At 48.4% G+C, this 12,180-nt stretch overlaps 1 protein-coding gene across 4 annotated transcripts in view; it reads left to right on the forward strand.

Annotated features, from left to right (window-relative positions):
* Nucleotides 1-4,089: 4,089 nt before the first annotated feature.
* FLVCR2 (FLVCR choline and putative heme transporter 2) overlaps nucleotides 4,090-12,180 on the forward strand; it is a 34,777-nt gene continuing 26,686 nt past the window's right edge. For 3 of the 4 annotated variants that reach the window (XR_013952254.1, XR_013952255.1, XM_080595564.1), the window contains exon 1: nucleotides 4,092-4,717. Coding sequence is in view for 1 of the 4 variants with exons in the window: in XM_080595564.1 (XP_080451690.1) it covers nucleotides 4,187-4,717 (531 nt within the window). In the remaining 3 variants the exon portion in view is untranslated. Of the gene's footprint in view, nucleotides 4,718-12,180 lie in introns of all 4 variants that reach the window. The other variant, XR_013952253.1, reaches the window with a different exon arrangement.

Raw genomic sequence — 12,180 nt, forward strand, 5'->3', positions numbered from 1 at the left:
AATCACTGCTGTGAATTTGAGAGCAAGGGACATCTTTTGATCCTGTGACTGCACACACTTCCCATTCGGAAGAAGCCCAAGCTTCCTCTGACGTCCCTGCAGGATCTGTGTGGTTGGAAGATCCAGTAGATCCCCGAGCACCCACTTTGCCCCTGGCAACCTCCACCTTTTGGCCACCTACTCCTTGGGCCTCTGACCCAATTTGAGAGGGAAAAGGCTTCAAGGAATCACTCTCCTGAATAAGTTTCTGATGTGCCTTCCTCACACTTTCCAAGTCAGTTCCCACCACCCATTCAACGTCTTTGCCTGTTGTTATCCACCAGAAATCAGAAAGCTGTGTTATCACAGCCAACATCATCCCTAGACTTATGTCTTTTGGGGGAGCTTTGAGAAAACCAAGCTCATTCCAAGGCATATTCTTCACCCCTTACAGAACGTAAGCTGCATATCCTCACTGGTCACGAAGGCAGAATGTATTCCAAGAGTGCCAGAAGCTGGCTTTTTCTTGAGGTCAGTAAGGAAGCCAGAGATGTTAGGCTCTATCTGATGGCCTAACAAGTTACATTTAATTTGGGACCTGCTTCTGCCTACGGTTTAGTGCCTTCCAACCTTCACAGATGCTTTTGGCTACAGAATTCTGCAGCCTCTGTTAGTACTTGTGCCAACCTCGCTACACAGGAGATTTCCCTCTAGCTTTAAAATTCACTTCAAGGGGTTGTCCTGAAATATAAATAATTCTTCATGGCTAAGAAATTTTTATATAAAGAGGCTGTGATTGGGGAAATCCAAAGGCAGCTGCTGTGCTGCTTCTAGAAGAGAGAGAGGTTTATCTGAGTAGAAACAGATGCGGCAATGAAGAGGGGAAGAAATGCAAAGCATAGGAGTTTTATTTTTGTCCAGAAATTGGCGAGTGATATAAAGGGGTGATTGAAGAGTTCATAAAGCCAGAAACAAAACCAAGCAGCCCTGAAACCAGAGGAGAGGAGTTCTGGGAAGTGTGGGCCTATGTACATGAATGATACTCGACTGAATTGACTGTGGGGGATTCAGGGCTGCTTGGCTTGACAGGCTCCAGTCACCAGGGTCTGAGCGCGGCCTTCATGCTTCTGCTTTCAGCTGTTATTTTCAGTAGGGGCTGTGTTTTAGTCATTCTTAATTTACTCTTTGACTTTGCTGTTTGGACTAAGGCAGTGGTTTGCTCTGAGCAGAAGGCTTCCTACTTGGCAGGCTCTGCTCCACTATGAACTTTCTGGTGGCGACTGGTAAAACTGAGGAGTTTAGGGAGAAATTTAGGAGCTGAAGGTGGGACTAGGAGGCAACTCAGGATGACAAACTGTTTCTGACTCTACTTTGGAATAGGGCTGGCAGGAGGAAGAGGACCAAAGTGTATTAAGTGTATTTCTTATTCCCCTCATATATCTAAAGATTTTTCTGTGTGTGCCCTTTTCCTTCCTTTAGTCATGTGAACAAATATATCCACCCTCAATGTTTTCCTAATGCATGCCAGTATCAAAACTTTTTTTTTTTTAAATACACTCTTTTTACTTTTTCTTTTCCCTCTCTTTTCTGTGACCCAAGCCTGCAAACAATGCTCAGTCCCGGATGGTCACTGATTTCTTCCTTTCTGCTGCCAAGAGCTCTTTGTCTACAGGTTTCCATATGGGACACAACTCCATTATTCTGGGTTATTCCTGGCTTACAAATTAAAGATGCCAAGGACTGTGATAACACTTTCAGTTCTGGACAGCTAAAGCTACAGTCCTGAAGTCGTATGACCTACATACAAAATGTAGGTGACATTTAAATTGGTCTTGAGCAACACAAAAATAATGTCTTGCCATCTGCAAATTTTGCTCCCCCCTCTGCTTTCAGGATTATTAACAAATGACACTCCTCTGAGCAAATGCAGTTTGTCATGCTAAAATTGTCTGTTTATTTCTAGTCTCGATCTTTCTTTTTCGACCACTCTTTAGCCAATGATATTCATAACCTCTGGGTAACTTTGATTCCTTTGTAATAGTGTGGGGAATCTTGTATAGATCTTTTAAGATTTGATGAACCTAAAAGGTAAATTTCTGTACTATTTTATCCTAAAAGTTCCCAGACTAAGTAGCTATTGGTCCATGACAGTTCTTTTCCATTTCACCTCTGTGCTCTCTTTACCACTATCACTCATCACACTCCTGATAAATTTATAGATTTATTTATCAGGAGAACAAATTCCTTTGTCCTTTCTGTTTTCTCAGTCCAGAGCTTGGAGTAAATCTGGATGCCTAACCTAACAATAAATGGAACTGAAAACCTCTTTTCTGGCTCTTGCTTCTAAATTTGCCTTTCTTGGTTATTATTTAAAAGGCCAATAATGGTGTATGTTGTACCAATACCATGAGCTCCCCAGGTGAGGCTGGAGGCTCACTGGCAAAGCCACGGGCAGGTGACCTGGAGGAGCAGAACAGGATGGTTTGCAGCTCTGCTCTGAGGTGCTTTCAGCAGACTACACAGAGGGGGTTGCACTGGTTTTACTTGCTTCCAGCTGTGCTTTCTGGCCACTCCTGTGAGTAAGAAAACCCATAGATGACAAGATATGACCTTTGTGAGGATAGACAGCAAGAGCCACTTAAGGTGACTTTTGCTCTCCTTGGAATTAGTTTGTCCAAAGCTTCTCTTCCTTTGATTGCATAGCAAGTAATGATAAAAAGGCACCAAAGCTGAGCATCTGCCTTAGATCCTGTCAACAGTCAGGTGGATAATGTGGAGGATGGCGCCAGTAACTTCTGATAGTGGTCCACAAAGTAAATACAAGCCAAAGAAACATCACCTTTTCATCTCTGACCTAAGATTTTGTGTCAGGATTATGACGTCCTAAAGACAGGTCATCACTCACATATTTTCTAGTGAACTTTGAGCTTCTCGTTTAATGCTGGAAGAGAGCTGAACAACACTAGCGTGCAATCAAGTCCATGTTTTAACGCTTATGCTGAGCAATCTTTATACAATTCAGATAACAATGTTAATTGAAAGAGCTACAGATCGTAAATGATCTCTAGGCAGTAATCTGCCATGGTGACATGTTCCTAAAGCAATTGGAAAACATAAGCTGACTCACTGACTGAGAGTTCCCTGTGAGGATGAAAACAAACATCACTTCTGGCTGTTTTGCTTCAGTCGAACTGAAATGCTTTAATTCTGACTTCACTGCGTGTTTTCATTTCATAGCGTGCCACATCATCAAAACTCACTGAAAGCCAACTCAAGTGAAAACCAAAAACGCTTCATTCTCCAAATATCCACAGCAGCATTTCAGACTGGGTCAGAGGCTACACACACATGAACAGCGTTGTCCCTGACCAAAATTCTGGGCCAATCCGCACCCTTTTTGTGACTCCCGTTTATCTGTGTCTACTGCGGCCTCTCTTGCACCAGGCCTTAGTAAGCACGCCAATACCCTCCCTTGTGCCTTCGAACACTGTGTCCCTGCCACCAGTGCTTATCTGTGGGCTCTGGCAGGGGCCTTGGGCAGCCAGCTTTGTGTGGGGATGTGTCCCCATGGGCTGCATCGAGGCCATGGACTGCCCGGTGCCTTCGATTTGCAGACGGGCACCTTGGTGTTTGGAGGGGGGGGAGGGGGTCTTTTGACCCTGCTGTGAGGTGAGCAGTGCTGAGGGCTGAACACGCTGGCTGAGGGCTGAACACCACAGATGAGGGCTGAACACCCTGGCTGAGGGTTGAACACCACAGATGAGGGCTGCACACCCTGGCTGAGGGTTGAACACCAAGGCTGAGGGCTGAACACCCCGGCTGGCGGCTGAACACTTCCCCGTTCGCTCAGCCCGCCTCTGCAGCAGCGTGCCACAGCGCTGGGGAAGGTGCTGCGCTTTCTGGGCACACGCACGGCGGCTGGAGCAAACAGCACCCCGGGCACCCCTCCGGGACTACCGTGGGCCACCCGGAGCCCTCGGGGCCCTGACACCGCCCCTCCACACGGCGCTCCCCGCGGCCCAGAGGCGGCCCCGCGCAGGGGCGGGGCGGGGCGGCGGGCGGGCGGGAGGGCCGGGCCGGGCCGGGCCGGGGGCGGTGGCAGGGGCAGGGGCAGGGGCAGGGGCAGGCAGGCAGCGGGGTGGGGGTTCCCGGGCAGGTGCTCGGCCTCTCGGCCGGGGCTGGCTGCGGGGAGCCGAGCGGGGCCGGCATGGTGCGGCAGGAGAGCCTCCAGGCGCCGGGGGTGGCGGCGGCGGAGCCCGGCGGGGACGAGCAGGGGCAGGGGCAGGGGGCCGCCGGCGAGGTGCGGGTGTCCCGGCGGCGCTGGGCCGTGCTGCTGCTCTTCAGCAGCTACTCGCTGTGTAACGCCTTCCAGTGGATCCAGTACGGCAGCATCAACAACGTCTTCATGCGCTTCTACGGCGTGAGCGCCTTCGCCATCGACTGGCTGTCCATGAGCTACATGCTCACCTACATCCCGCTGCTCTTCCCCGTCGCCTGGCTGCTGGACAAGAGGGGTCTGCGCCTCATCGCCCTCACCGGCTCGGCCCTCAACGCCCTGGGCGCCTGGGTGAAGCTGGGCAGCCTGCGGCCGCACCTCTTCCCCGTCACGGTGCTGGGGCAGGTCATCTGCTCCGTGGCGCAGGTCTTCATCCTGGGCATGCCCTCGTACATCGCCTCCGTCTGGTTCGGCTCGCGCGAGGTCTCCACCGCCTGCTCCATCGCTGTCTTTGGGAACCAGGTAAGGGATGGCTGCTGCCCAGGTGGGGCTGGGTGTCACCTGGAGGGGACCAGGGAGTGCCGAGGGGCCAAGCGAAAAGCAGAGGAGGAGATACACAGGGCCTGTGTGTGCTTCCTCCTGGCGGGCCGCAGCTGGGGGAAGAGGCACCTGGACAAAGCTCCCCTTGGAGCCTGGACGGGGAGGGACATGGCTTCGGTTTGGCTGCGGGGTGGGTGTGGTGGCCAAGGTGAGTGGGACCTGCGTCTACAAAGTTGGAGGTGGTGCAGGGGTTGGCATCAAGCAGTGTTGGGCCTCGAAGTCATCTCTGTTTCCCTCCAGCTCCCCTGTCTGCGAGTCTCTGCTCCAGCGGTGTGGTTGGGTAGCACCGGGGATGGACTGGAGAGGGAAGCGCGGTGCTGAGAAACATGCTTTCAGCCGAGTGTCCAGCAAATCTCAGGACTGCGGTTGTATTGGGATTTGACACGGCAATATCCTACTCCTGCTGGCTACTAGATGGGACGAAAGAGAATAGCTGTCTCCAGAAGACAGTGCTTGTGACTGGGCCAAGGGGGAAAAGGCCTTTAACCAACTTCTCTCCTGTAAAAGTAAGGCATGGAGTCTCCACAAACAGTTGTTTTGAAATGAAGTGAATCTTCCACCAGGCTAGGAGGAGGTAAGGTCCCCGAGCACTCTTGTATAAAGGCAGGTCAGGGAGGCCAGTGGCTCACGCTTGCTCAAGCTGTAACGTGCTTTTCTGGTAGCTAGCTAGTGATTGGAGGAGATAATTTTTTCACAGTTTTGAAAGGATCAGGGAAATGACTTGCTGACCCTTGCATTGGAACACCCACTGATCCCTGCTGCTTGAAGCAGATAGAATAATGCTGATGCAGCGTGGCATAAGAGAAGTGAGGCCAGCTCTGTGACACTGACATGAAGAAGAGGGAAGTAGTCTGGCATTAGCAGCTTAGCTAGACCCGTGCCTCTAACTTCCAACACTTGATGTAATCCTTTCCACGTGACTGCACACTTCCTTCAGCTGACTCTGGTTTGGGCTGTGGGTGGGCTCCATTCAGATTTTAGTGTTTCTTGCAATTTGGGTAGTTTGTAAAGCATGGTTCTTCCTACAGCACACAAAACTATCAGCAAGATTTGAGGTCTCCTTTCCCCAAGATCCTGGCTTTCTGTACTGATTGAGATACTGCTGTAGCAAAAAGAGGTGAATGCTCGGAGATAACACTTGAGGAACTGATGTTTGTGGAACTGCGTTAGGCAGACTCTGGCTTACAGCTTTTGGAAAGAGAAATCATGCTCGTCTTTCTCCGAGTGAATCTAAGCTTCCCTCTTCACTCTTACCACCCAAGCTAGTGGGCTGTTTTTTATGTGTTTTAAATGAATCTTTAGAGTGGAAGGCATTTAACTTGGCATGAACACTGCTGATTTAGGAGTAAATAAGTAACTGAGCATTTCACTGTCAGACTTTTCCTTTTTTGTTATTCAGGTGGAATTACTCAATAGTGTGCATAAGAAATCCAAACAATGAGGCTTTCAGCCTGTGCTATGTGCGTAGGTAGTATCTTCATCGTCCTGAAAGGAGCGGGTTAGCCTAACAATTGTGAAAGGCAAACTTTGGTTAAACGTTTGGTTCTCTGCACTGCTCTGGGGGTTGAACTGACATTGCAGTAAGGCCACGGGTCAGTACATAACCCTTGCTTTGTAAGCCCAAACTTTCCTTTTAGAGAATCAGGGAGACAAGAAATGGCAATGACTAAAGGCAGGGTGTACTCCATAGCAAGGACCTATTCATTTCATTCCCTTAATCAAGGGTCCTGATGTGCATAATTACAGTGAGTGAAAAGTAGCTATTTTGCTTAGCAGTGAGGTTGAGCAGGGGGAAGAAATAGAAGCTTCCTTTTTTTCCTGAGTCTGTAGTTAAAGAGTGTATTTTAGTGAGTGACAGTGAAGGCATAGTATGGTGGGTTTGTAATTTCAGCATGCCAGTATGGCAAATTATTCCCTCTGCTCATTCATTCACAACTGTATGGTTTTCTTTTCAGAACCACGTTACTTTGTTACAGTCCAAGTTAAAGATCCTCAAGGTTGACATCTCTGACATGGTTATTTATCAAATGCCAAGCACTAAGATCCCTATCTGGCAGAAGTACCAGCAGCTACATGGGTGAGCAGAGCAGTTTGACTGCCTCTTTGTTTGATACACCTGCCCTCTTTATGGTGCTATCCACCTTAAACTGCAGTCAGCAGTGCTGTCCTGAGGGGAGCCCTGCTGCTCCGCTCATCCATCCGTGACTGCTGGGCTGATGTCCCTTCAGGACACGGTGACTGCTTGCTGTGTGACAGTAACCTTCAGGTTCAAGCTTAGCTCCCAATAGTAAATTACTGAAATGCCAGATGGTGTGTTAAATATCTTAAAAACAAACAAACAAACAAAAAACACACACAAAAAAACAACCAACCAAAAAAACCTAGATAATATCAGATTCTCCTCACACTTTTCTGGTCATGTTGTGTTGGCTGTGGTATCTGAAGTGCAAAGAAGGATTAGATAGAGCACTCTCTGTGGGATGCTGATGAGCTACTTGACGAGGAGAGTATGGATACCTGCAGAGGCTATCACAGTCTCTTTGTCTACCCACTGCTGGTTTACATTACATTGTACTTTTTCCTATTTTAATGGGAATGCACAGGTTGTTGTATTCTTTTTCCTTGTCCCTGCAAGTTCATATATGGGTTGGTATAGAATGGGATTTACCTGTAAATTGGATACTTTGACATAAGATTGTTAATGTTATTAAAATATTACTAGCAGCTTATTGATTTAAAAGAGCAAGAAAAATCCACATGGGCACCTTTCCTCAGGCTGAAGTTCTAGGGTAAGGAAACAGGAGAGTGATGCCCTTCAGCTGTGTTTTAATTTGTGAGGAATTTGACTGATATGCATCAGAAATGCAGCCGTGAGTGGTAGTGGGTCTTTGACTCCATCAGCAGTGTCACCTGTGGAGGAACGTGGTGCTGGATGTCTGCATTAGTCCCATGCACGAGAGTTGGGTGGGAGAGAGTGGTATGCATCAGGGCTGTGCTGCTTCCAGCAGTTGGGCTTCTGGTTTCCACCTCAGAGGGAGATTGTCCTGTCATTTTCTCTGGTAGCAAGACTGCAGTTGAAGAGAAATACTCTTCTGAGATGCTAGCATTTGCAGGAGTATGGGTTTGCTGGAGCAGCAGGCCTTGTCCCTTTCTTTAAAATACTTGCTTTGCTACCTTTTTCGGGTGAGGAAATAGTGCTGTGGCCTGACGGCACTCGTCTCTGCTGTGGTGGGGATGTTTAAGTAATGAGGTGAATTCTTGTGACTATTTGAGGTATTATGAGCTGGAGCCAGCTGGTCAGGTACTGGAATTCCTCAGCGCTCTGCATCAGCCTCTGTGGCATGTGCTGGACTGCCATGCTTGGGCAACGCTTGTTCAGGCCTGTTGGCGTTAAGAGCGCTGTGTTAACTGTGTTGTGCTGGAGCAATGAAAGACATTTGTGTTTGTGACTTTGTATTGCTCTGTCACCAGCGTATTTTTTTGTTTGTTTTGTTTTAATCAAAATCAACCTTTTTCCTGGTTCTCTCCATTCTGACTGAGGGACTTAGGGTAAGGATTCAGGCTGTTGGATGACTTTTCTGCTGTAATTTTGATGCTTCATTTTTTAGCAGGAGTTGATAAAAATTGTTGATGGACTAGGAGGAAAGAAAACTTCAATTTCACGTTCGTCTCTGCCTGTGGGGGAAAAATGATGTAGCAGCTTACTGAGCTCCGGGCGGGGTCTGTCCTTGTTCAGATGGAGCTGGGATGCCTCTGTGACTTAAGTGATTTAGGACTTCTGTTAAAGAGACAGCCTGAGGCGGAGATTTTAAGTGCTATCTGCATAGTGCTGGGAGCATTAGTCTAGCAGTAATGAGGTGATGGATTTTGAAGTGGACAAAGTGAATGATAAAGCATGAATGAAATGTTCTCTCTCTCCTGGTAGGTCCTTTCCTTGTGTTTTGAAATGAGGGAAAGAATCTGCAGGGGGTGGTGCGGGGTGGGTGTCTGTGAGTTATCAGGTCTGCAACATCTGAATGGCCATTGCTTTTGTGCTGTTTGCCTCCTTACTAACCCTCTTCTGTGCTGTTTGCCCTTCAGGTAAGGCAGCCTCTGAAAGTCCAAGAAGCGTTGTGGAAATGGAGCATGTCCAGTGGGATTCATCTCTTCAAGCAGACTTCTTTCTAGAGCTCGCTTGCTCTTCCCTCCCTGCTGGGGGGCTCCCCATCTCTTCAGATGAGATCTGATCCCCGTTAGAAATAGGGACAGGTGGTAGTCATGGCCCTGCATCTCCTGGGGTTTTAGCTCTTAGGACAGTGAAGACTTTACTGAGGAGCCAGTAGTGGCAATAGTTAGGGGTGCTATTTTCCAGCCCTGGCTCCTTTCCCTTCCTGCAAGGAAGGAAGGGTGGATCAGGCCACTGGGATCACAAGGAGTGCTGTGTGGGCAGTGCTCTGAGGTCCTGGACGTGGCTCAGTGCGGGAGGGCGTGCTGACCAAATAGCGACGTGGCTTTCCCAGGAATGCTCGAGCTTCTATGAATGGGCACAGGAACCTGAAATTATTGCTTTCTGCTCATTTCGTCTGGTGCTCCCTCCCCAGCCACACGCCCAAAGCAGCTCACCCTTTTCCCTCATAGAAGCAGCTGGCTTTTGGGTTTTGCTGAGCTTAACTCACATGGGTGTTAAATGAATGACAGCAGTGTTTTTGCTGGGAGGGGCTGCCCTATGGCACCCTTAGTACTTGCCCTGCAGGATCCTTGGAGACTGGCTCTGTTATGTGACTGTAATAGGTCCTTGACCCAAGTGTCATCCCGGCTGAGTACTTCAGCAGCTGCTGAGGTGGCTGTTGGAGCCGAAACCCCTCTTCTGCTTTACTGTCTCTTATCTGCTGCTGCTGTTTTACTGTGTTGCATTTCTTCCCCAGTAAACCAGGAGGTGTGTTCGGTGCTGGGAGGCCCTGAGTGACTTGCCTGTAGAAGTGGTCTTCGTTATCTGGCATTGTATCACGTTAAACAGTATGAGGAGGTGATGCCACAGAAAAAGTATGATGAGGAAGGAGTTTACTTTGCTTCCGGAAGAGCTTTGGTTGTGCAAGTGCAGTTTGAAGAAATAACTTTATCTCTCGTATCAGTGTGAATGGATTTGAAAAAAAAAAAAGCCTAAGGTCTATCTTACCTCTTCATGAGGCCTGGATTACATTATTTCGTCTCACCACTTGGGTCCGTTCTGCTTCTTAAAACACTGCAAAAAAGGTGACTAAGCTGTGGTGTGCAAACATTTAAGTACATTGACTTCAATGGGCCTGGATTTCAGTGGGCCCATATGGGTTTCAGTATTTCTGTCAGTGGCATGGAAGAACCATATTCTGGGCAGCAATGCAAATAAAAATATACTGGGTAGGAAGTGGCAGCTTCTGCTTTGCACAGATCTCTTGCTGTGGATCTTCAGTTCTACTGTAGGTCTTTTGCAGGAAGGCAGCTGGAACCTGTGCTAATAGCAAGGGGCTGGGAGGCTGATGTGCAGTAGGAGTCACAGGGTGTGGAAGGGGGTGGCTGTCTGCTCTCTGCAGGTTATGACCCTATAATTCCCTTATCGCAAAGGTGAAATATCGTGGTTATAGCATGGGAGACACCTGTAGTTAAAAAAGGAGGAAATGCTACAGGGCAGAGCTGTGACACGCTGACAAGAGTAACGGAAGAGGCTGTGGTGCCCAGGACTTTGGAACACGTGCCTCTTCCGAGGGGTTCCCAGGGTGAGTGGAGATCCTGGTCTGATGCATTTTGTTGCCTTGGCAGAACTGTCCGGTGTCTGTACCGAGTGGGGGTCAAAGTCCCACTCCCATATGTCTAAGAGCAGTGGACGGGAAGGAGAGCCCTTCTGTTCGCTTTTCTAAGGGCTCTCCTGCCGTGCCCACACATGTGGTGTCCAGATCCATCAAACTGTGCTGCTTCCTCCTCCTCTTGCCAGTCAGATACGTGTCCTGTTGCCACTACCAGTTACATTCTGCACCTTTGCAGTGGTTTGTACCAGAAGACCACTAACGTGGGTTATGCAGCATCCTGACCTGGTCTCGTCTGTTACTACTGGGCAGCACAGGTGTTGCCGCACTTGGCTCGTGTGTTCTCTCTGCAAGGCTTTTGGAGAGACACGGTGGTACTTGGTAAGTTCTGGTGGTTGTCCGAGGTGGAGGTTTCCAGAAGAGCGATGGTTGCCGTGCACAGGCTTGCTCTGTAGGCTTTTCACTAGGAAACGTTGCTTCTGTGGTGTCAGTGTTGTCAGGTCAGTTCTCATCATTCAGCTGGGGAGACTCACACCTATTGTTTTAAGGTCTTGGTATCTGAAGGCATTTGTATTAGAATGGATGATAATCAAATACTAGTAGTAAAAAAATCTAAAATATTTTTACTGTTGTGTCTGGAGAGGAACATCTTGAAAATGTGAAGCCCTACATGCTTGAAGGTATCTGCCAGAAAACAAGTAAATCAGTGTGAGCAGTGGGCCTGACTCCTTAAAAAGAATCAAGTGTCCCTTGTTTTCTTCTAAAGCATGATACTCCTCACGGTTTTCTAGACGATTCCTCTTCTCCTTGGTTGCTGTGGATGTCAAGGGTTAGAAGGGTAGAAGAGCTCCAGTGGTGTGTTGACAAAGGCAACGAGCTCTCTTTGCTGAGAGCAGGTGAAGCCCTTGATTATTTTTTTCCCCATGAAACAATTCTTTGGAAAGGTACAGTGCATGAGGGCGTAGGAGCATTTGGCCTAGGTCAGGCAGCCCTGGGGCAGTCAGCGGTCCCTGGTAAGTGCTAAGGAGAAGAAAGAGAGGAGGATATGCTCTGTTTTCACTAACTCAAAAAAAGTCTCGGTTTGGGAACTTGCTGAGGTTGTGTTCAAATCGCAGCGTCTGAAAAGCCCGCCGGTTTGGTATTTATTCACATGTAAACCCTTGGTGTCTGATTGTTACGGTTTCAGCCAATTTGGCCAAACTGGCAGTCTGCTGGTCCCTGAGTTTCCTGGGAGTGCTGCATTTGCAGGATCTTTAAAAAAATTCGTATTGCTTTTGCCTTCCTGCATTCCTGATTTGAGTATTTTGGTAAGGGACCAGAGTTAACGGTATGTTTGTGTGTGAGTAGCGTGGGTTTTCTGTTGTCTCGTTCTTCTCAACGTTTGGATGAATCCCATCTGGTCCTGACACCTCATAGAACAAACTAACTGCAATAAATTGAATAAAGTCTTCCACTGATAGCACTTCAGACTTTTTTTTTTTGCCATGTGAAGAGGTTCTATCGAGGTGGAAACTTCCCCAAAAAATCACGTAGTGAGTGCTGATGCAAGAGTTCATTTAGTTCTCCCTGTCTCGAATGTTTTCCTTCCGTGGTGATCATCCTTTGGCCTTCCAGACTTCCTGGCAG

This window comes from Anser brachyrhynchus (assembly GCF_964034855.1).
Source record: "Anser brachyrhynchus genome assembly, chromosome: 5".
Lineage (NCBI taxonomy): Eukaryota > Metazoa > Chordata > Aves > Anseriformes > Anatidae > Anser > Anser brachyrhynchus.